This window comes from Scleropages formosus, chromosome 18 (assembly GCF_900964775.1).
Source record: "Scleropages formosus chromosome 18, fSclFor1.1, whole genome shotgun sequence".
NCBI classification, from domain to species: domain Eukaryota; kingdom Metazoa; phylum Chordata; class Actinopteri; order Osteoglossiformes; family Osteoglossidae; genus Scleropages; species Scleropages formosus.
The window spans coordinates 21,310,251-21,332,113 of record NC_041823.1 but is presented as its reverse complement, the minus strand read 5'-3'; the positions used below and the strand labels follow the sequence as shown (position 1 = coordinate 21,332,113).

The 21,863-nt window shown below is 44.1% G+C and overlaps 1 protein-coding gene across 2 annotated transcripts in view; it reads left to right on the top strand.

The window, feature by feature from the left end:
- The window catches only part of znf1035 (zinc finger protein 1035), a 34,407-nt gene extending 13,214 nt beyond the window's left edge, over nucleotides 1–21,193 (top strand). The window contains exons 2-3 of one of the 2 annotated variants that reach the window (XM_018732250.2): nucleotides 11,473–11,521; nucleotides 12,265–21,193. In XM_018732250.2, coding sequence (XP_018587766.1) covers nucleotides 12,315–20,255 — 7,941 coding nt within the window. In that variant the 5' untranslated portion in view covers nucleotides 11,473–11,521; nucleotides 12,265–12,314 and the 3' untranslated portion in view covers nucleotides 20,256–21,193. Of the gene's footprint in view, nucleotides 1–11,472; nucleotides 11,526–12,264 lie in introns of both variants that reach the window. The other variant, XM_018732251.2, reaches the window with a different exon arrangement.
- Nucleotides 21,194–21,863: the final 670 nt, after the last annotated feature.

Sequence of the window (21,863 nt, the reverse complement as noted above, 5' to 3'; positions counted from 1 at the left end):
CAGTGGTGTCCGCGGTACAGCAGGGGGGTTTACTCTCTGACACTCCGGACACGCGGCACACCAGCGACGGACATCCCTGCGAATACCCGGTCAGTAAAACTGCCAAGAGCTGCCCCAGTGTTTTATCCTGCCCGACGTGTCCTGCCATGGGGTTGGAATGATCCACGTGAAACAACGGTTCTCGGCAACTGCGGGGTACTAATAACTGGAGGCTGTCCTCCATGCTCTCTGGATCCTGGTGCACACGATAGTACCAATCATTAATTATACAACAGTGCGGGTAGGTAAGCGGCTGCCCGGGATGGACTGGCACGCCGTCAGTTTTCGGTACTTACGCTTCGCCACACATGCGAGCATCGTCCCACGACTGGTTGAAGGGGACGTCACTTACCTGTGTGAGCTCCGCAATAGGCGCCAGGGGGTCTAGTGTTTCGTGCCCACCTCTCCCTGCACGCGAGCTCTGGCAATCCCCACCCATTCGCGATCAGCGAAAATGGCGACCACGGGGCGACCGTGGCCCGCACCTTGTAGCGTCGGCCTCTCATTCAGAACGCAATACTCGCAACAGGATAATTGTGGATATCCCCATGAATATACAGACCTTCACCATACTCTGCTTATGCCATGCCCCCGGCGGCACCAGGCTTTGGTGAACCATGGTTTGCTGACAGCCTGGGTCCAACAAAGCCCAGCAGATAGCCCCTTGGAACTTTACCAGAACATAATATCGAGGAGCTGGACCGGAAGCAAGCAGCACCAGCGGCGATCTCCGCAGCGCTGACGTCCACGCCAGGACAATCTCGCTGGAGATGTCCCGGATCCCCACACCGCCAGCATGCTGGTCCCTGTGTTCCGGCCGCCGGAGGGGTTCCCTGGGGAGAGGAAAAGGAGGACGCTAAGGGGGGGAAAAGGGGAGATCCTGTCCCGATGATGGATTTCTGGTCGGAGGAGGCCGGGCCGCGGGAGCAGAAGTGCGTGCAGGAGAAGAGGCTGGGCAAAGGACCGGCACGGGTAGCGGGCTGGGACTGGGGCACCCGATGGGTGCGGGGTTGGGGCGTCGTAACGGAGGGGGTGTTGGGGTTTGCGGCCAGGCGGATTGCGTCAGTGAGAGTCTCCAGTCGGTGGCACTGGAGCCAGTCCGCAGCAACAGTCGGCATGGCCGACATGAACTGCTCCAGTGCCACCTGCTCCGCAATCCGCTCCGGGTCTTGCCGCTCTGGTTGCAACCACCGCTGGGCAGATTCTAGGATCTGCTGCGTGAAAAGGAAGGGCCGGGCCGGGCCGATTCATCCCACCTCAGACCGTGCAGACACTGGCGGTGGTCCTCTGTCATCAGGCCGACCCATTCCCGGAGGGCGTCGTAATCCACGGCGGCTACGGCTGGGACCTGATGCGCTGCCAGCAAGTCCTCGCCCGTTGAGGAGGGGAGTGAACCGCAGAGCCTGCTCCTCCAGAGCCCATCGACAGGCACGGGCAGTGCGCTTGAAAACCTCCAAGAAGGTCTCCGGGTCATCTTCCGGAGCCATCTTCGGGAGGTGGGCGGGACCAGTTGTCGGCAGCGTGGTCCACGAGGGCGGCCAGGGTGTCCACCGGAGCCCAGCATTTGGTGATCGCGTCCAGCGACTCCCGCTGCTGCAGCTGCTGCAGACTGCGTTCTGGCTGGTCACCATCCACCTGCATCTCGCTGGCCTGTCCTGGGTTTCAGGACCACTGTGAGAGACAAGGCAGGGGAGTTGCAGTTGCCCGTTGGTGAAGGGGTTGGAAAAGGGGGGACCAGGGGACAGGTAGAATGAGGTTTCGTGCGGGTCGCAGGGGCTAGCAGAGTTGGGTCGGTCGGGACACGGATGTCGTCTCTGGGATCGGGTTCGAGCTTGGGTTTGTCTCTGTCTCCTCCTCCTCGGTCTCTTCTCTCTACTGCTGGGCACCAGGGAAGAAATAGGGAGTCTAATCAGCCCCAGCTGTAGCTGCTTTGCTCCTGTTGCGGCCTCGACATGCTACAAAGTCATATGAATGTCATTACATAAGTCATCTATATCAAACAGACACAGACATCCTTTTTGTTTAAATGGATTCCTTCAGAGTCAGTCCTCTCGTATATCCTCGGACTCTAACCCATCTTGGTAGGGGGGATCACAACGTTCCTGTTTTCTAAATACCTTCACGTGATACTCACAGCTTCACGGTCCTGGGTGTTTTCCGGTAAACCTTCAGACAGTACTCAGTAGTCCGTGCTCTTAGGCAGTGATCTCCAACCGGCACCAGCGACTGGTTTCATGGAAGACTTTATTTCCATGGACCGGGGGGATGGTTTCTGGATGATTCAAGCATATTACATTTATTGTGCACTTTATTTCTATTATTACATTGTAATATATAACGAAATAATTATACAATTCACCATAATGCAGTGTCAGTGGGAGCCCTGAGCTTGTTTTCCTGCAACTAGATGGTCCCAGAATGTGAATCACCTGTTGGTATTTCTTTTAAATGCAGTTTTCTTTTTGTTGGCAGTCTTAGTCTTCTGCTGTCTCATCATTGGGTCTTCCCCCTTTTCAAAGAAGCTCTCTAGCGATGTTTGTTTTTTTTTTTTTTTCCCTCATTTTGGCTAGGGTTACCTTGTGAGCTCACCAAAACTGTGACTGAGACAAGTGTTCAGTGCGGGAAAGAGGTGCGGACGGAAGTGGTAAATAAAATAATGGGCGGGCCATGCGGAAACTAAAATAAGTGTTTGATTCTGACTTGAAGCCTGCCACCCGATGCAGCTTAATTGTCACTTGCCACTCACTGATAGGGTTTTGATATGAGTCCGCAAGCAATTGATTTATTATGGTCTCTGTGCAGCCAAATCTCTCTGCTAATGTCAATCTCTATTTGCAGTTGCTCCCCAGCGCTAGCATCTCCGCCTCAGGTCCACCTCAGATCAGCGGCGGCCTTAGATTCTCATAAGGAGCACACAACCTAGATCCCTCGCATATGCAGTTCACAGTAGGGTTCGCGCTCCTATGAGAATCTAATGCTGCCGCTGATCTGACAGGATGTGGAGCTCAGGCAGTAATGCAAGCGATGGGGAGCGGCTGTAAATACAGATGAAGCTTCGCTCGCTCACCTCCTGCTGTGCAGCCCGGTTTCTAACAGGCCCTGGACCAGTACCGGTCTGAGGCCCAGGGGTTGGGGACCCCTGCTCTTAGTTTCTGCTTTAAGGTAAATACCTTTCTCCTACTTCTTCCTCAGAGTCAGTGAATTTGGAATTTAGTTCTGTTGGCGTATTCTGTCCGTGACAATCCACCACTCACAGCGACATGCCATTCCTAGCTTTTTCTCGGCTCCGATCCCTGCAGACATACTAATTTCTTGATTCTTTTTGAGAATCTTCCGTGGCAGTGGGTCACTGACAGCAGAAGTTGGCTATCCCAGATGAGTCTGACACAACTCAGATGAATTTCTTTCGTAGATTTGGGGGCTCAATAGGAACAAATACCTTACTTTATTCCGCCCCACCTGGAGGGAGAATCCCCGTCCCCAGTGTCAAAGTCTAGGTAGTCTCCCCAAGTATCAAATACACGTACAATGTACCATTCCAAAAACAATTTCTCATCGGCCTTCTCTCTGCGTGATTGAGTGCTCAGCTAGTGTATGGTTCTCATTTATCTACTGTATTTCCTGTAAGTTGTGTGCATCATGTAACAAACACCCTACATCTCTTCAGATTGTTTCGCAACCTACCAACATTATTTTGAGGTTTTGCCAGCTTGCACCCCAAACCGTAAAGGGTAACAGTTTTGGTATGTCCTGCTTCTTGTACAGTGGAATTTTTGCAGCAGTTACAGAACACATCAGTTGTACATTTAATGCATACCATCATTTTTGCTCAAAGGACTCATAGCAACCTTCTTTACTTGTGTGGTTTCAGCCAGTCTTGGGGATTCCCGCTCTAATTATTTTCTTTTTCTAAGAATGTGTTGAGGAAGAAAGTGGACAATCCTTGTTTAAGACATCAAAAACTATAAATTGTGGCAACTTGGTTACCATAGAGGGAGAAAGTATATAAATTGAGAATCGCTGAAGTGGAGACAAAATTTTATGCATCCATGGGACCTTGCCACACAGTGTTTTATATAATACAAGTTTTGTCCAAATCAAGTTCATACAGGTTCATGAGTGGATCAGTGAATGCAGTGCATAACAATGTTGAACTATAATTACCATAAACTTCTCATAATGAGCTGCCTGTTCATATTGGGTAGCTGGTGGCATAGTGGTTAGGTCTGTTGCCTCTGCCTCTGGACCCAAAGGACTTCATTTTTAATCTCACCTTCAAGTTTGTAGTATCCTTGAGTAAGGAACATTCCCTAAATTGCTCCTGTAAAATTGGCACTGTTGTATAAATAACATTCTAAGTTCTTCTGTAGAAGTGTCAGCTAAATGAATAAGTGTGTGTGTTTGTGTGTGTGTGTTTTTTATTATAATAAAAAAAAAAAAAAAATCCCTTACAAGAACAAAATTTCAAATACAAATGACACGGGGTAAAATGCCAGGTGGGCCACTTCCAACCCCGCAGCTGAGTGGGGTTTTTTTTTTTTTTTAAAAATCTTCCCTGTGCAATGTGTGTCACTTTGAAAAAATGAGTCACCTAAATGAATGTTAACATGACCACTGGCATTCACACTTCAGAAAAGTATAAATCAGTTCTAAACCATCAATTATCAAAATATTGAACCCCGAACCAAGAATGTGTTTGAGTTTCTCTAAAATATGTTGAAAGGGCAATTCTTAACCTACTTGAAACAATGTAACACAATCTAACCTTGATTGGCAATGTCATGTTAAATGATTTCATTTACTGTTCAATACGAAGTCATAGTGGTCCAAGAGCCTATTCAGAGAGTATAGGGCATGAAGAATGTTATACCCTGAATAGGTTGCCACTCTGTCAATTACGTATACTCATTTACTCACACCTATGGCAAATCGGAAGTAATTAATTCAGCTGAACAAGTCTGAATCTCCTAGAGAGCTGCTGCAATTGCTCTCATCTGGCTGTCTGATTTCCTCTACCAAACCTCTGTAACTGATAAAGAATGCCACTGCACAAGGTATTTGACCTGCCAAAGCACTCCTGTGTATCATCTCTCCCCCAAGTTAAAAATTCTTGTTAGAGCCTATAGGACCATCCATAGATACGCTTGCCAGTACATTTAAGACCTGATCACTCGCTATGCTTCCATCTCTCACTGCTTGGTGGTCCCATGCACAACAGGTCTGGTATCAAAAGCCCAATGGTTCTTATTTCTGGCTCCAGTTCAATAGAATGATCTGTTTATCGCTCAACTGCCATATCCTTCTGATAGTTCAAGTAGTATCCCAAAACTTCTCCAGATCTCCTGAGTATTTGACACGTTTAATAATTGGTCACAAATAGTTTTTTTTTTTTCTCCTCCTCCCTCAGTTGCAATTCTAAATTTTCTGTCAATTCTAAAGAGACTCGGATGCTCCCACTGCTACAATAATATGGTTTATCCTCGTCTATCAAGCCCTCCATTCTGTTTCAGCCTCTCCATGGGACTCTGGATCTGCCAGTCTGCTGTGAGCAAAGCTAACGGCATCCCAGCCTATGCTTTCCACCTCTCACTGGACCTCCTAGCCCTAACTGAAACCTGGATTACTCCAGACAACACAGTCACACTGGCAGCCTTTTCTAACTACTCGTTCTCCCGCACCCATCATCCTACTGACAGAGGTGGCGGCCTCCCTCTCTACTTGCATAACCGGTGCTCCTTTGAATTGCATGTTCTCTGTCACTTCCCCAATCACGTTTTGTTGTGGTTATTCTTTATTGCCCTCCCGGCTGCTTCCTGGATGATCTCAATATCTTGTTATGCTCTGTCCCAGGGGAAAACACGCCATTGATTCTTCTGGGTGACTTCAACCTGCTTACCAAGGACATTCATGCAAGCGGCCTTCTGTTGCTCCTGCAGTCCTTCAACTGCTCCCTGTCCCAATCCCCTGCTACTTACAAAGCTGACAGTTGCCTTGACCTTATCTTCTCCTGTAATTGTCGCTGTCCTGTCCTCTTACGCTGCTGCATGGCTCTGATAATTTCTTCATCTCCTTCCAATCCTGCCTCATCACTAGTAGAGAGGCTGAGGAGAAGAATAGGAGCCCTGCCAGTCCATTGGGTAGGATCTGTCTGATGGGTAGGAATCAAACCATTTTACTGCTGTTCCTTTAATACCAAGCTGATAAAGAGAGGATAGTATCTGGTGGCTGACAGTGTTAAATGCTGCAGAGAGGTTGAAGAGAATGAGGACTGAGGAGATGGAGGCTACTCTAGCCAACTGGAGAGCATCAGACACTTCTAGGAATGCAATCACAGTGAAATGTATAGCTTTGAATCCAGACTGATATCCATTGAGGAGACAGTTCTGGGGAAGAATTCAGAGAGTTGATCACAGGCTGCCTGTTCTAGGAGTGGTGGAGGACAGAGTAGGGATAAGAATGTGGCGAAAAGTGTGTGGGTTTTTGGTTGCAAGCTGTATGTTGTTGTGGACGAAGGTTGTAGCCTCAGCTAAAAAGAGTGAAAGGTAGCCAAGAGTTCTTTGCAGACATCCAGGTTCGTGCAAATCTTGGATTTTTGCCATCGTTGCTCTGCAGCCTGAAGTTTGGTCCTGCCGACACGTAATGTATCAGTCAGCCATTGGCTGGAACTAGGACGTTCTGGTTTAGAAGTTAGAGGACAGAAAGAATCAAGAGACAAAGATAGGGAAGAGAGGAAAACAGCAGCATTGTGTTGATCTGAGAATTGTGCAACAGAAGGGAGAGCGGACAATGTGGGAGAGGCAAGGCAGAAGGGTGAGAGATTTTAAGTTATGGCAGAATGTGACAATGGGTGAAGAAACAGGAGAGGGTGTCCCACTTGCCCCTCTACTCCTCTCACTCTACACCTCTTCCCTATGCCCTGTCTTCACCTCCCATGGGTTCAACTACCACTGTAATGGCGACAATACCCAGCTCGTCCTTTCATTTCTCCCTGGAGCATCGGACATCTCTGCATGGACGTCTGATCACCACTTGCATCTCAACTTCTCCAAAACAGAGATCCTTCATCTCCTAGCTGGCCTGTTTTCTTCTCAAACTCTCCATAAAACTACAAAAAACACAACTATTTTGCCTCCCTCCTTAGCCTAAGAGCCTGGGAGTGACTGGCTCAAGTCTGTCTTTCTCTCAGTACATCGAAGCCACAACTCGGACCTCCAGGTTCATCCGCAGAATCCATTATCTAACAGACTCTGCGCAACTACTTGTCCAGGCCATGGTGAAATTCCACCTGGACTACTGTAACTTTCTCTCTTGTCTGGCTTACAGCTACTGTCATCAAACCTCTACAGCTGATACGGAGCACTGCTGCGTGAGTTGACTGGCAAAAACATTTGCGCCCCCCCCTTATCTCTGTATTGGCTTCCTGTTGCTGCCCGGATAAAATTCAAGACCCTGGTTATGATCTACAAAGGCATTAATAGAACTGCTCCCAGATATCTACAAGACCTGATCATCTGCTACATCCCGACCAGATTGCTACACTCCTGCACCTCTGCCCACTTGGTCCTATGCACGAAATGTCCAAAAGCACAAAGGTTCTTGGTTCTGGTTCCGATGTGGTGGAATGACCACCACCTCTCACTCAGAACTGCTGAATCTCTGCCCACATTTAAAAAGAGTCTTAAAACTCACCTCTTCCAAAGTCACTTCACCCATGATCTCCTAGTCAAGTCAGTCAACATTGTCACTTCCACAATATGTTTAGAACGTACATTGGTGTGAAGTAGCATTACCTCTGGGCCACAGTGTTGCATACAGGACAGCATAATACTACTGCTACAGTACATTTCACAACTACTAAATTAGAAGCACTGGACTGAAGTGCAGTGGTGTGTTCAGTTCAATAAATGGAAATATAAACAGGTTTAAAAGTGCAAAAAAGTTTTTTGTGTAATTGTTTGGAAAAGGGGGTAGGATGACCTAATGTAGGTCAGTGTGGAATGTATTGAAGGGATAAATCAGCTATACTTGGGCTGGACACCAGTTTAAGTGAGTTCAGCAGATACTGTCAGGGACTTGAGAGGACAATCTGTGCAGAGCATATGAAAGTGGCTGGTGTCCTACTGGATGGGGGGCGGGGGGATTGGTTCCGGTGGTCAGCGTTGAGAATTCTGGTATGTTATGGGTGGTATAGAGTTCAAGATCTTCACAGCTTGAGGGGGAAAAAGCTGTTGCACAGTCTGGTGGAGCTGACTTGTTTGCTCCTGTATCTCTTCCTAGATGGCAGAAGACTGAAGAGGCTGTGGGAGTGGTGTGTGACTCACCCACGTTTTTGGAGGCTTTGCAGGCACAGTAGGCATGGCAGATGTCCTGTAGGGAAGGGAGTGGGGTACCAGTGATCTGAGCTGTACTCATGCGCTGTATGGTTTTGCAGTCAGAGAGATTGCAGTTCCCATACCACGCAGTGATACAGCAAGTCAGGGTGCTTTCAGTGATGCCCTTGTAAAAGGTGTGCATGATGTGTGGTGGCAGTTATACTTCCTGCAGAGGCTGAGGAGGATAGGTGCTGCTGGCCTTTGTCAACCAGTGACACAGTGTTGGTGGTCCAGGAGAAGTCATCAGTGATGTTCATCCCCAGGAATTTGGTGCTACAGACACTCTGTATGGCAGACCCGTTGATGGTCAGTGGGGGATGATGGGTATGAGCTCTCGTGAAATTGATGACAATCTCCTTTATTTTCCCCACGTTTAGGATGAGCTTGTTTTTGTACCACACAGGCAGTTGGTCTACCTACCTCCCTGTATAATGTTTCATCATTGTTACTGATGAAACCCACCACAGTTGTCATCAGCAAACTGAATGATGTGATTGGAGCTGGATCTAGCGGTACAATCATGAGTCAGTAGGGTGAAGAGCAGGGGACTGGGCTCGCACCCCTGGGAGGCCCCTGTGCTCAGTGTGGTGGTGCTTTTAAGTCCCGCTGTTAATGTAAATTGACTCAGGTCTTCCAATAGGGAAATCCAAGATCCAGTTAGGGAGGTGTTCAAGTCCAGCTGGTCTCGTTTTCCCATGAGTTACTGGGGGATGATGGTATTGAATGGTGAGCTGAAGTCAATGAACAGCATTCTGATGTAGGTGTTCTTGTTGGCCAGGTAGAGGGTGGAGGATACAACATCATCTGTGGACCGGTTGGCGCGATATGCAAACTGAAGTTGATCAAGAGTGGGGGGGCAGAATGGATTTTGTGTGTTGCATAACTAACCTTTCAAAGCACTTCATGATGATGGGGGTTAGTGCGATGGGGCGTTAGTCATTCAGGCAGGATGCAGATGACTTCTTTGGTACCAGTGTTATGGTAGTTGCTTTGAAATGTGGGAATAACTGCCTAGCCCAGTGAAATGTTGAAGATGCTTGTGAAGACTACTTCAAGCTCTTCTGCACAGTCCTTCAGAACACAGCCAGGTATTTTGTCCAGGCCAGCAGCCTTTCAGGGGTTCATCCTAGTTGGAAACCTCTTCATGCTGTCTGTGGACGGACACAGGACCTGGTCATTAGCTGTTGGGTTTTTTCTGTGCCGGTATATTGTTCAGCATTTCAAATTATGCATAGAATTTGTTGAGTTGATCTGGCAGAGAGCTGTTGCTGTCACAGGCCTGTGGTGAGGGTCTGTAATCTGTGATAATCTGGATTCCCTGCTACAAAATCTGTGTATCTCTGTTGTTGAAATGTCTATTTATCCTGTTCTTGTACTGACGCTTGGCCTCCCTGATGCCACGGGACATGTTGGTCCTGGCTGTTCTTAAAGCTGTTCGGTCCCCTGATCTAAAGGCAGCATCCCAGGTTCTCAGCAGTGTGCGGACCTTCCCTGTCAGCTATGGTTTCTCGTTAGTCTGCATGGTGATGGTCTTGGTGATGGTGCATCAGTGCATATCCTGCTGTAGGCAGTTACTGTCTTGGCGTACTCTTGAATGTCTGTAGGATGATCATAGATTGCTGTTTCTCTGAACTTAGTCCAGTCAGGGGTGTCGAAGCAGTCTTATAGTGCAGCTGTGGCTCCCTCAGGCCACACTGATTTGCTTTGAAACCAGTTTGGCAGATTTCACCTGAGGTCTGTGTACAGGCAATAGCAGAACAGAGATTTACACCTGCACACCTACTCCTGTAATGTAAATCTGTGTGTGTGTGTGTGTGTGTGTGTGGAGGCTACTCTCAAACTTCCTAAAACTCTTGGTTTGTTGTTCAGTGATGGACTGGATGGTTGCTCCAGACAGACTTCTTTTCTTCAGCATAAGAGACCTTGAGCTTTCAACCAGCAAAATCATCCTTGATCACATTATGAGCTTCTCTGGGCTGTGAAATTTCCACCTGCTTCCAGGGACAGTTGTTGGATTATCTCAGTCAGTATATCAGTGGTCTTGTGGGTGGTTGGTGAACTCCAGTTTTTGTCAAGGGGTCTCTGCATTCTGCCGCCACTCATTTTACTACCATCTTTATGGCAAGGGCAAAAAGTATGAGCAAATACAACTGCTTTGGTTGTGATCTATAGTCTTTGGCAGCTGCCAGTGTAATCTGTGTTGGTTTAGATTGTATAGTCATTTCTGCTACTATGCGAGTTCTGCAAATTGGCGCATAGACAGTTGGTAAATGAGGAATAACATATAACGCAACACTTCCATTGCCTTTTTGGAAGAAAATTCTTTACAACCGGAACCTAGGCAGCCGTAGAACAGTTAAACTCAGTTAGGAAGTCATTGTTTTTACCATGTCGTCATCGAAAGAAACATAAGGCCATGTCTGTGTACTTTTTAGTCCAGTTGTCTGAGTTCTGTAACAACCTCAGACAAAGCTGTAATAAATTAAAAATGCAACTTTTCTCCATCCATTTGCAAAAAGGGTAAATGTCCGGTACTAGGTCACTGGAAATGATTGTACCACTGGAAATGGGGTACAGAATACACCCTTTAACTGATGCCAGTAGAACATAGTGTGAAACTTTTTAAAAAAAACTTCAGACTACATTAAAACTTGTTTACATGGTTTTCTGTGACTTTAATCTCCGCAACCTCCCATTCAGTGAGGTTGACCAATTCATGTTGATTAGCTGCGTGCTCTTTTCAAATGTAAATGCACAAATGTGCAGTGTTTGTTTTATTAGTGGTCACCAAATTCAGGAGCTGTAAACACTAAACTGTTAAAATGAAAGGGAATGAAGGCAATACCACAATCTTTTATTTGTATGCATTTTGCTGCCAATTCATGTTGGCAAGCAGTGACACAAGCCGGTTTTAGTTTTGAAAACTTAAAAAAAAAAAATGAATAGTAAAGAAAATAGACATGTACTGGTTTATTTTAAAATGTATCTGCAAAAATTTGCTAAAACAAGGTACTACCAGTGTAAGTTTAATCTGTATTAACAATTTTTGTTTTTGTTTCAGATTTCTGGCAAAATGGTGCATCCCTTATTTTCGTCCTAAATACAAATCGGTGGGTGAGTATGTTGAATATGGGAAGGGGTCCCCCCCCTCCCCCAGCTTAATCAAACATTTATACATTGTATGAACATCAAACATTTTTGTTAGTCTACATTAAACTGAAAGTACACAATATGAACCCTGGAACTATGGATTTCAGGAGCAGTGGCCAAAAATACTACTTTAAATGAATGAAATGGGCATTAAAACAATGTATGTATGTGCACCTTTGTAAAACACACTTTAAGAACATGTTACAGCTGCTGCCATCGTACCCAAAGGCTGCAAATTTGAATCTTACCTCTGGCTGTTGTACGTTTGAGCAAGGTACTTAGCCTGAGTTGCTCCAGTAAAATCATCCAGCTCTATAAACAAGTAAATTATTGTAAGTTACGGTGGAGAAAAGCATCAGGTAAATGAATACACATGTATGCGTATGCTTACAGATTGAAACTTAACTTTTAAGGGTTTGAATGCTGTGCGTGCGTGCGCATATATATATTATGCATATTGTATGCAAACTTACAGAAACAGCAGAATCTACCTTTCCCTATATAGGTGGTTGTTCCAAGAATGGACTGTATTTAAAATGTCAACAGAAACTGTTCTTGGTTTGCACCACACCCATTACATGTAGAATATTGTTATCCCAATGTCCTTGCATGTCTCATTTATTGACAGTCTTTTGCTGCAGCAGCTGTCAAGTTTGGATTTTTTTTATTTTATTTTATTTATTTTTTTTTAAAAATCCTTCAGGGTTGGAGAACAAGGCACCTGTTCATCTATCCTGGCTGTTGAGAAACAGCATGGCACATGGGTGGAACAATACAAAATTGTCACAGAATGAAGGGTTCATGAATTTGCTTGCAAGTCCAGATGAGAACTTAACATTACAAACAGAGAGCCTAACTCAGGAAAAGAATCTTTCTGACAACTCTGTCAACGAAGCAGTAATCTCTTCTCATTCAGAGACTTGTACAGCAACCAACTCTCTGCAGCAACCAAAGTGTCATGACTCGGAGGGAAAGAGCGAGGGTGTTTCCCTTTCTCTTGACCCGCAGTTGGAAAGCTGCAGTGGACATTTGGAAGGCAAAAGCTGCACTACTTCAGATATCACAGTTGGTGAACTCAATTGTTTGATTCCACACCATCAAGTATTTGGAGGATGTGTGAATGCTCAAGACAAAACAGATCTTTTGGACCAATACTCGGATGTAAGCAGTTGCTCAGAACTTGATAGTGGAGCATTGGCAGAGTTTGATCCTGAAAATAACTGTGAGCCTGAAAGAACTCAAATCGAATGCAGCTTCAGCCCTTTCAAAACATCCAGCTCTTCTGATGTAGCAGGCTTCTTAGAATGGACTTCTGAAAATGAAAATGTTTGCGGTGGCAATGATCTCAGTGATGCAAGTGTTACTGCTTCAGATTTGAGTAGTTATATCCATGGACCCCATAAGGACAAGGAACAGGGAAACCATGCCCTTATGAACCACAATGATGAAGTTTCAAATATCAGCAGCCCCCCAGGGGCTATATGTGACACATCTCTGTTAAGAGAGACTAAGGAAAGTCAAAATCTGGAGTGTACCCTACTAAGTTATCCTGATGGTCATGTTAATAAATTCAACTGCTTATTGATTTCAGCTAAAGATTCTGGATCTGTAGATGGGGCAAAAATGAGGAACATTATACCACCAAAAGCTGACACAGCTAACTGTGAAACAAATACCAGCAGTCAAGTGCTAGAATCTTGCTTTGACTTCTCAGAAACTTTCAATTTGAAAAGCTCCCCACAGGATCCCTTTCACACTGATTCTGTGAAAGTGAATAAAGATGATGTGTTAGGGGTGATAAAAGGTGGAGAGGGACCTGGAAGAAGCTTTGAGTTTCTGGAACATTGCTTAGGCTTGAGCAGTCACACTGTGGTGGCTGACCAAAAGCTCAGCCCTGCGAAAGAAAACCTGAATGGAATTACAGAAACCATCTCGGACACAGCCACTGGAGGAAAAACAGTACTCGCGATGCAGGACAGTGCACCACTCCCCCTGCCACAACTGGATTTGGGACAAGTTGCTACAGATCAGAATACTGAACAAACACTTTCACTTTTCTCTCAGCATGGGGAAGACGGTTTACATGCACAAACATCGGATGACCCTTCTGCCTCAGTTTTTGAACAGGTGAAATGTATAGGTGCAACTGCGGTGAGTTTTTCTTGTGACAGTTTCAACAACCACTTTACCCAGGAAACTGAACAAATGGCAGAGCACGAGCTTGCTCATCATGATTTAAAACAACTCCTACATCCTGTTGTCCTGTTGAAATGCTCAAGACAAAATATTACCGAGGAAAATGGGTATCGTTGTTCAAAATGCCAAGAACCAGCCTCGAGTTTGTCACAGCTCATTAAGCACCACCATATTACTCACTCCGCGTCTAATTTCCATTTCTGCAAGATCTGTGGTTGCTATTTCACCAATGAAAAACTTGCTAAGCAACATCTGTGTAACGGGCAGGTTGTAAAGCCCGCGAAAAAACAAAGTTTTCGTAAATCATACAGCTGTCAGTACTGTAACCTGACATTTCACAGATTATATGAATACCACAAACATGAGCGTATACATACCGGCATTACCCCATTTAAGTGTGATAAATGTGGCTTCTACTTCTCTCAATCTGCGAGCCTCAGCCGCCACAAGCGATTGGGCCGATGTCGAGTTCCAGTTTCCCAAGATTCTCCTGAAAAATCAAGTGGCCAGATGTCACAGCGTTCTTTGAAGGGACAAGAGCTGTCCTCCAGCAGCATGTCAGCTCAGCTACCACGTTGTTTTGTGAAGCTAGTGGATTTTCGCAAGGAAAAACTGAAATCTGAAAAACATAAGGCTTGTGACAAGGGTTTTCAGCTTGGAGAACCTGGTTCACACCACGGTTCAGGCTCTGATGAAAGGAGATTTAAGTGTCATAATTGCAAGAAGGCCTTCAGACACAGTAGCAATCTTTGTAGACATAAAAAGCAGTGCAGAATGGGCAGTGCCAGGCATCAGACTACATTTATAAAACACTTTAAAAATTGTGTTGGGCAATACAAGTGCCCACTTTGTCCACGTGTCTTTAAATATTCCTATAACCGTTTTCGTCACATGCGGGTGCAGTGTCTTAAGGACTTTTCACAGCAAGGCAAAGGTAAAAGCACCATTGTGTACAAATGTGCTTTATGTACTAGAACATTTGCTAATTCCTCTAATCGTAACAGACACATAAGAATGGTTTGCATGAAAGAATTTATGCGCCGAGAGCATTTGAAATTAAAAAGGGATTTTCAGGATCAGAGGGAAAGTCTGCAGTACCAGCTACCCGCACACCCTCAGCAAAGTGATGGACTGCACCATAAGTGCAATCTTTGCCCTGCAGTTTTTGCTCATTCATCTGGGAAATATAAACACATGACAAAACACAAGTTGTTTGAGAAGACTGGAAAACCATTCAGGTATCGGAATTCTGTGCCTGTTTCACTGAACCCAGAAATTGAGGACAGTGTAATAATTGAAGATAAAAGTGATGACACTGGCAACTTGCACTTCTCTTGTAATTACTGTGGAAAGAATTTCAGCTCTGCTTCTTCTCTTAAAAAACACACAAAACTGCATAAAGGTGAAAGGCCTTATCGCTGCTTGGAATGTGGCAATCGCTTTCTGCGACACTCGCACCTTATTGCTCACAAAAAAGTCCATCAGAGAAGGATACAGTGCACTGTTTGCAAGAAGATTGTTCCCACTATTGGTGAGCTAATAAAACACAGAAAAACCCACATTAATAAGGGAATGCTGCAGTGCCCTGACTGCCCATTGCAATTTAAATACCCTGCTTTTCTTCTTCGGCACCTGTCTAAACATAACTGTGTGCAGCAAAATCCACTGAAGGAAGACGATAGCTCCCCACAACAGAAAGAACTGCAGCAAGAAGACAGCTGCGAAGAGTTTAAATGCTGCCTTTGTCAGGAGATTTTTGATAGTGCCAAGACACTGAATCAGCACTGTTTATCACATATGCCGGCACATTCTACAAAGCAGTGTCCTTTCTGTAAACGACATTTCTCTAATCGTCCTGGCTTAGTCCGGCACATTCGGTTACATACAGGAGAAAAGCCGTATCGCTGTCATGGATGCGGGAAGTGCTTTTCACGGAATGAACCCCTTAAAACCCACCAAGAGAAATGTACAGGTGAGATAAATAAACAGCAAATCAACCCAACACCAGAGGCTGAGAAAAAATATAGCTGCAAATATTGCCCACAAACATTTGTCTGGCCCTGCAGCTTATCGAAACATCAGAAAAACCATATCTTGAAAGTGCTTTTTCCTTGCTCCAAATGTGGCAAATGTTACAAAAAACTCAGGCTAATGTCACATGAGAAAATCTGTGATCCCTCTGCTCCCAAATACCCAGACACCTCTACAACTACTCTGCTTACATGCGCAAAATGCGGGCAAACATTTTACCGAAAATCAAACCAGATTGTCCATGAGAGGAAATGTACTGGGGCCAGGTCTGTCTTAGCAGGAAATGTAGTGCTAAAGAACTCAAAATGTTTCAGCAGCAAGAGTATGGACAAACTAAAATACCGGTGTCTTCACTGTCCCAAAGCCTTCAGGTACAGATGTTACCTTCTGAGACACCTTGTTGTTCATGCAAGAGACAAGCAGTACTCATGCATGCATTGTGGTCATAGATACGCGAGTCACAGCCGTTACCTTCATCATGAAGCTTTTTGTGATGGCGTTTATAGGGGATCAATAGATATGATTGATGTTAAAAGAGAGGAAACATCACTAGAGACTATTTCAAAAAAGAAAACTATACATGTAACCAAAGGAGAGGATGAAGAAGAATACAAGTGCAAGTTCTGCAATAAGACTTTTATGCGAGCTAGAAACTTGAGGCGTCATATTTTGACTCACACTGGTGTTAAGCCATACCGTTGCAAGACCTGTGAGAGTGGTTTTTCTCGATATGATCATCTAAAAGTCCATCAGAATCACTGCAAGGGCAAGAAACGAAAGCTGGAAGTACGCATTGTCAAAATTAGCCTAGAAGACCTTAAGGAAGGTTGGAAGAAAATTGTAGAGAAACCACAAGAGATGCAAATGTTTGAGTGTAATAGCTGTAGTAAACGTTTCACAACTCGCACCAATTTGGCTCGCCATGTAGCCTTGCTGCATACCACAATAAAACCTTTCTGCTGTAACCACTGTAGCACTTATTTCTCTCATCTATCTTCATTGAAGAAACATAATTTAAAGTGCAAGGAGAAAATGTTCTCAGTCTTTTCAAAAGCAAGCTCTGAGGAAAGTAACAGCTCAAATTCTATGCAAGACGCTAACATTACTCAGCCATGCCACGAAACATCTGAGATCGTAATGAAGATTCAAAGACAATATTCAGACAACCGGAAGTTCTTCTGCACCTATTGTCCTCGTCGCTTTAAAAATCAAGATCAGCTAAAGGTTCATACCCGCCTGCACACAGGCGAAAAGCCTTTTGGCTGCGCTAGTTGCGGTGAACGTTTCATTCGTCGTGACTATTTGCAGCGCCACTTGATAAAGTGCAGTTTTGGAGCTGAAAGGATAGAGCGTTTGTTGTGTGATATGTGTGGTGAATTATTCTCCTCTCAAGATCAGCTCCGAAACCACCTTAAAAATTGTGCGGTCAGCCCGAAATCATCGGAAAGTCACCCCACTGCATGTTCCACCACATCTTCGAAAATCAAAGGTTTTTCATGTACTAATTGCAGTCAACGCTTCTTGTTGTTCTCACAGCTCCAGCAGCATTTTCTCACCATGCACAGGGAAGACACTTCTCCCCAGTTATTAAATTCCTCATCCTCATTAAAGCAGCAGATATCTAGCTCAGTAAATGTCAAAGAAGAGCCAGCTGATGAAGGGTATGGGGAAGATCGGTTAAACAGCTGTGCATTATTTGCTAATAAATTGCCTATCCATGAACTTGGTGATAAGAAATCCTATGTTTGCCCGCACTGCAATGTCCAGTTTCGGAATGCCAGTGGTCTTGGAATGCACCTGCGTATCCATTCTGGCCAGTTCTCATTTTCTTGTATAAAATGCAAAAGGGGCTTCTGGAGCAAGAGCTCCCTGAGAAAACACCACAGAATGTGTCATAAACTTCAAATAGTGGCCAAAGAAGAGCCACACACAGAGACAACTGTTCCTTTTCTTGTGAGTTCTAAAGGGACAAATACTGTTTTGGTTTTTAACAGTGGTTCAAAAGCTACGGGGACTGGGGTTCTGCAAACTGAATTTTCTTGCAAAGAAGGCAATAAAGATAGTCAACCCCATTCATCTGATGTTCAAGAGAAACAGAAGATATTTAGCAAAAAAGATGGCACAACTCACAAATACCAATGCCCAGAATGTGGTCAGAGCTTCACAGATGGACTCTTACTTATCAGCCATTTAGAAGAACATAATCGCCAGAAGCAAGAGGAGAAACAAGGTCATTGTTGCAGAGTCTGTGATAAGGTTTTTACTCACCCAGCTGTATTGCACAGACATTTGAAAATGCAACACAAAATGAAGCCATATGCATGTCCAGAATGCCCCAAATCTTTCCGTTACCCTTCAGACTTGGATGTTCACAGATACTGTCATGATCCCAACCGACCATTTATTTGCAGTGCATGTGGGCTACGCTTTTGGTCAGACAAGTCTTTAAAAACACACTCGTCTGCTGTACACCAAAAGCCATTGAAGTCAGTGGGAATGTATACCTGCCGTAAGTGTGACAAGACCTTTCCTGACAGACGTTCTTACCAAAAACATTGGAAACGGAAGCATTACAAGGCAGGAATGGGTTTTGCGCATGAGCCAAAACGGAGGCTTGTCTCAAATAAAGAAGTGAATATTGAAGTGAATATTGGAGAAGCTGAAATACACAGTGGTGGTGATGATGATAGTGATGACTCTGACTCTGCACCATACTTCCCTTGTCATGTCTGTGGTAAATCCTTCACCACATCAGAAAGTCTGGAAGATCATCAGCGCTGCCATCTTGGTGAGAAGCCTCATGAGTGTGGGGAATGTGGCAAGTGCTTTTTTCAACTTGCTCATTTGCAACACCATCAGCGCAGCCACAAGTCTGAGTTTCAGTGCCAAACCTGTGGCCGTGGCTTTGTTTCGCTCTTTGCTTTACGTAAGCATAAGCATAGTCATGGAAAAAGTCGTCCGTACCGTTGCCCCAGATGCCAACTGAGCTTCACAGGGCCAGCACAGTTGGCAGAACACATGGCTACACACCGTGATGACAACTTTCCTTGTGATCTCTGTGATCGAACTTTCTCTTGCAGACTTAGCCGTGCCCAGCATCGAATGACTCATACAGAGCCAGAAGAAAGCCTGCCTCCTTTACTTCCACCAGCAGATACTGCTAATGCTCTTTCATCTACATTAATACCTTTTGATGCGGATCAGCTGAAATATCGCTGTGGTATTTGTAACAAGCGGTTTCGGGATACAGAACAGCTCTCAGAACATGGTTGCTATGCAGGCAGAGAGCGTCCTTATTCTTGTACTGAATGCAACCAGCATTTCCTTCAAGGTTCTCACCTTAAAAAGCATCAGCTTAGTCACCCACTTTCAAAAGCATATAGCCACCAGTGTCATCTATGTCACATGTCCTTTAGCTACCGTCACCAATATTTAAACCATTTAAAGGGTCATGGTGTCCAAGAGTCTGAGGACAGTCCCAGCAAGAAGAGCACAACAGGTTATACTATGAGTAACTGTGAAAATCTGCACCAGTCTCCAGTTGGTCTACATAGTTTCCCCCATCCTGTGGAATTGGCTAACCCCCTGTCTGAACATGCTGAGAACATTTTTCCTTGTGAAACGTGTGGGGAGACATTTGCAAGCGAAAGCAACCTTCTGGATCACGAGCAATGCCATCTAACAACCTCAACACAGTATGAATGTACTGAGTGTGGTAATAGTTTTCTTGGCAGTAATGCCTTTCGCCAGCACTTTTGTGCTCGCCAGAAACGTACAACTGCAAGCACTGACCATTTAATGCCCTCTTCTGCTCTTCACATGACGAAGGGTCTGACAGCTCCAACAGTTTCATTAACACACCCTATTGAAGATGAAGAGGTGGAAGTGGATGTAGGTGAAGACTTCTACAACTGTCCAGTCTGTGACAAACGCTTTCCTTCTAAACTAAGTCTTGAACAACATCAACAACAACATGTCACTGACCATCGTTTTAAGTGCCTTGTTTGTGGCAAGTTCTTTGCAAAAAAGAGGTACCTCAAGAAGCACGAACTAATTCATCAACGAGTATACCAGTGCAGAATTTGTCCTCGGACATTTGACAGCGCTAAGAGCTGTGTTGTCCACCAAGATCGACATAACGAAACCCGACGATACCAGTGTCCAGTGTGCCTAAAAAATTTTGTCACACTTCATGATCTGTCACATCACAAAAAAACACACGAAAGACTGGATGAAATTGGTGGAGACTTCCATTGCGACATGTGCTGCAAATCTTTCAGCCAGCTGTCGCTATTGCGGCAGCACCAGGAAACACATGTGGGGCAGGTAGTTTATGAGTGCACAGAGTGTGACAAGGCCTTTGCTTTTTTCCACCTCCTGGAGCAGCATCAGAGCACTCATTCTGTTATAACTCCCTCCTCTGTATCCAGTCCAGGCTCTGATTTATCGGTCTCATTCACTGATTAAGCATTTCTTCTGAACTTGAAAGCATATTAATGTCATTGTCTGTTCTGTTAATTTTTACGGGATAGGTTATGTAGACCCTGAACACTTTTTAATATGCTGTGATGTAAAAAATTTAGAAGTACAGAGATCTTGTGGTTCCATTGTTTTATTGTATTTGTGAGTTTGTTCTTATATTTTACCCACAAATAATTTGTGGTGTTGTAGTGAATTTTCAAATTTCTACTAAACTTTGTCATCTACAATTGCTGGCAACTGATTCAAATGAGGTATATTTAAAGCTCTCCCTCAGAGTTAACACTATAGGACCACAGCAGTTAGCACCAAACTAATCTATAAATGGTATTGTACTGAAAAAGGATGTCTTTTCTGTAAATAAAATTTGTGCATGTGTATATTTGGAATTTTGCTATTGTTACTGGAATGGTGTATGTCTACAAAGTTGCAAGTAAAGGTTGGTTGCTAAAAAATTACAGTGCCATTTGAATGCAATAAGATGGAAAACTAAAAATCTGGTTTTATTCACTTGCAACTCTGGTTTCTAAATTCCAGTTTCAACAGTTTGAAGATAGGTTTTTCAGTGTTTTCAAGTGGACATACCTCCATTTTAAAAAGATTTTCTAAGCACCTTCAGCTGGGCCTTGAAGATTCAAAACATTCAATAGTATCAAATGTGTTACATGTTAAGAATATATAATGTTAAATTTTATGCAGTATTTCTTGTAAAAATAACGGACCTGTTATTTCCATAGTTTTTGTTGGAGCGATATAAAAACTTGATCCTCATCTGTGAGAGCTGGGTTATTTCTTCTTTATCATCCAGCTGAAATAGGGATAAAATTGTGTCCAGTATTTGCATTTACGGTCTATATATATGCATATGTGTACATGATGATTTTAATTTTGTATGAAAGGTATTATATATATTGTATGTTAAACATAGGTCTTTTCAACTCAAAAATAAAGCAGTGTTTTCCTCTCTAGGTTTTTGTCAACCTTTATAGACGGTCATTTATTGCCATTTCTGCAATAGATTTAAAGTCGTCGGTTTTATTTTTACCTCAGATTATGTAACCATGACATTTCTGTTTCACATCAGCTCTAAGGTATTCTGGATAAATATTTAAATGTTTTATGGTCTTTCAGCATGTAAGGAATTATGAGTCAATTACCCAAGAGTAGTTGGGTGTTACGTATTGTAAAATCAAATGATTTCATCTCCAAGACATGTGAATAGTTATTTTCATGCTTTGGACTACTTGCGCTTAAATTGTAATTTAATTTGTGAGTCATCTCTTTTCACGTTTAACAGTTATTTCAGCAGTCTTCTCACTTAAGGAGTAGTATTACATGGAGGAGTCAGTGAAATTATATGAAACAAGATTACTGTCTGATCGCTAGTCATGTTCTGAACAGTTAAATACAAAAACATTTTTCACTGTAACTTTATTTTCTTGTCTATTTTCATAACTTTTTTGTGGAGCACATGCAACCTGCAGTCTCACTCCCAGCTGTTACTTGGCAGTTAAACACACAAAGTAAGAGGGTAAGGCTGAATTGTTAGCTCTTGCAGCATCAATTTATCTAGCACTGCTGAATGTTATAGGATAA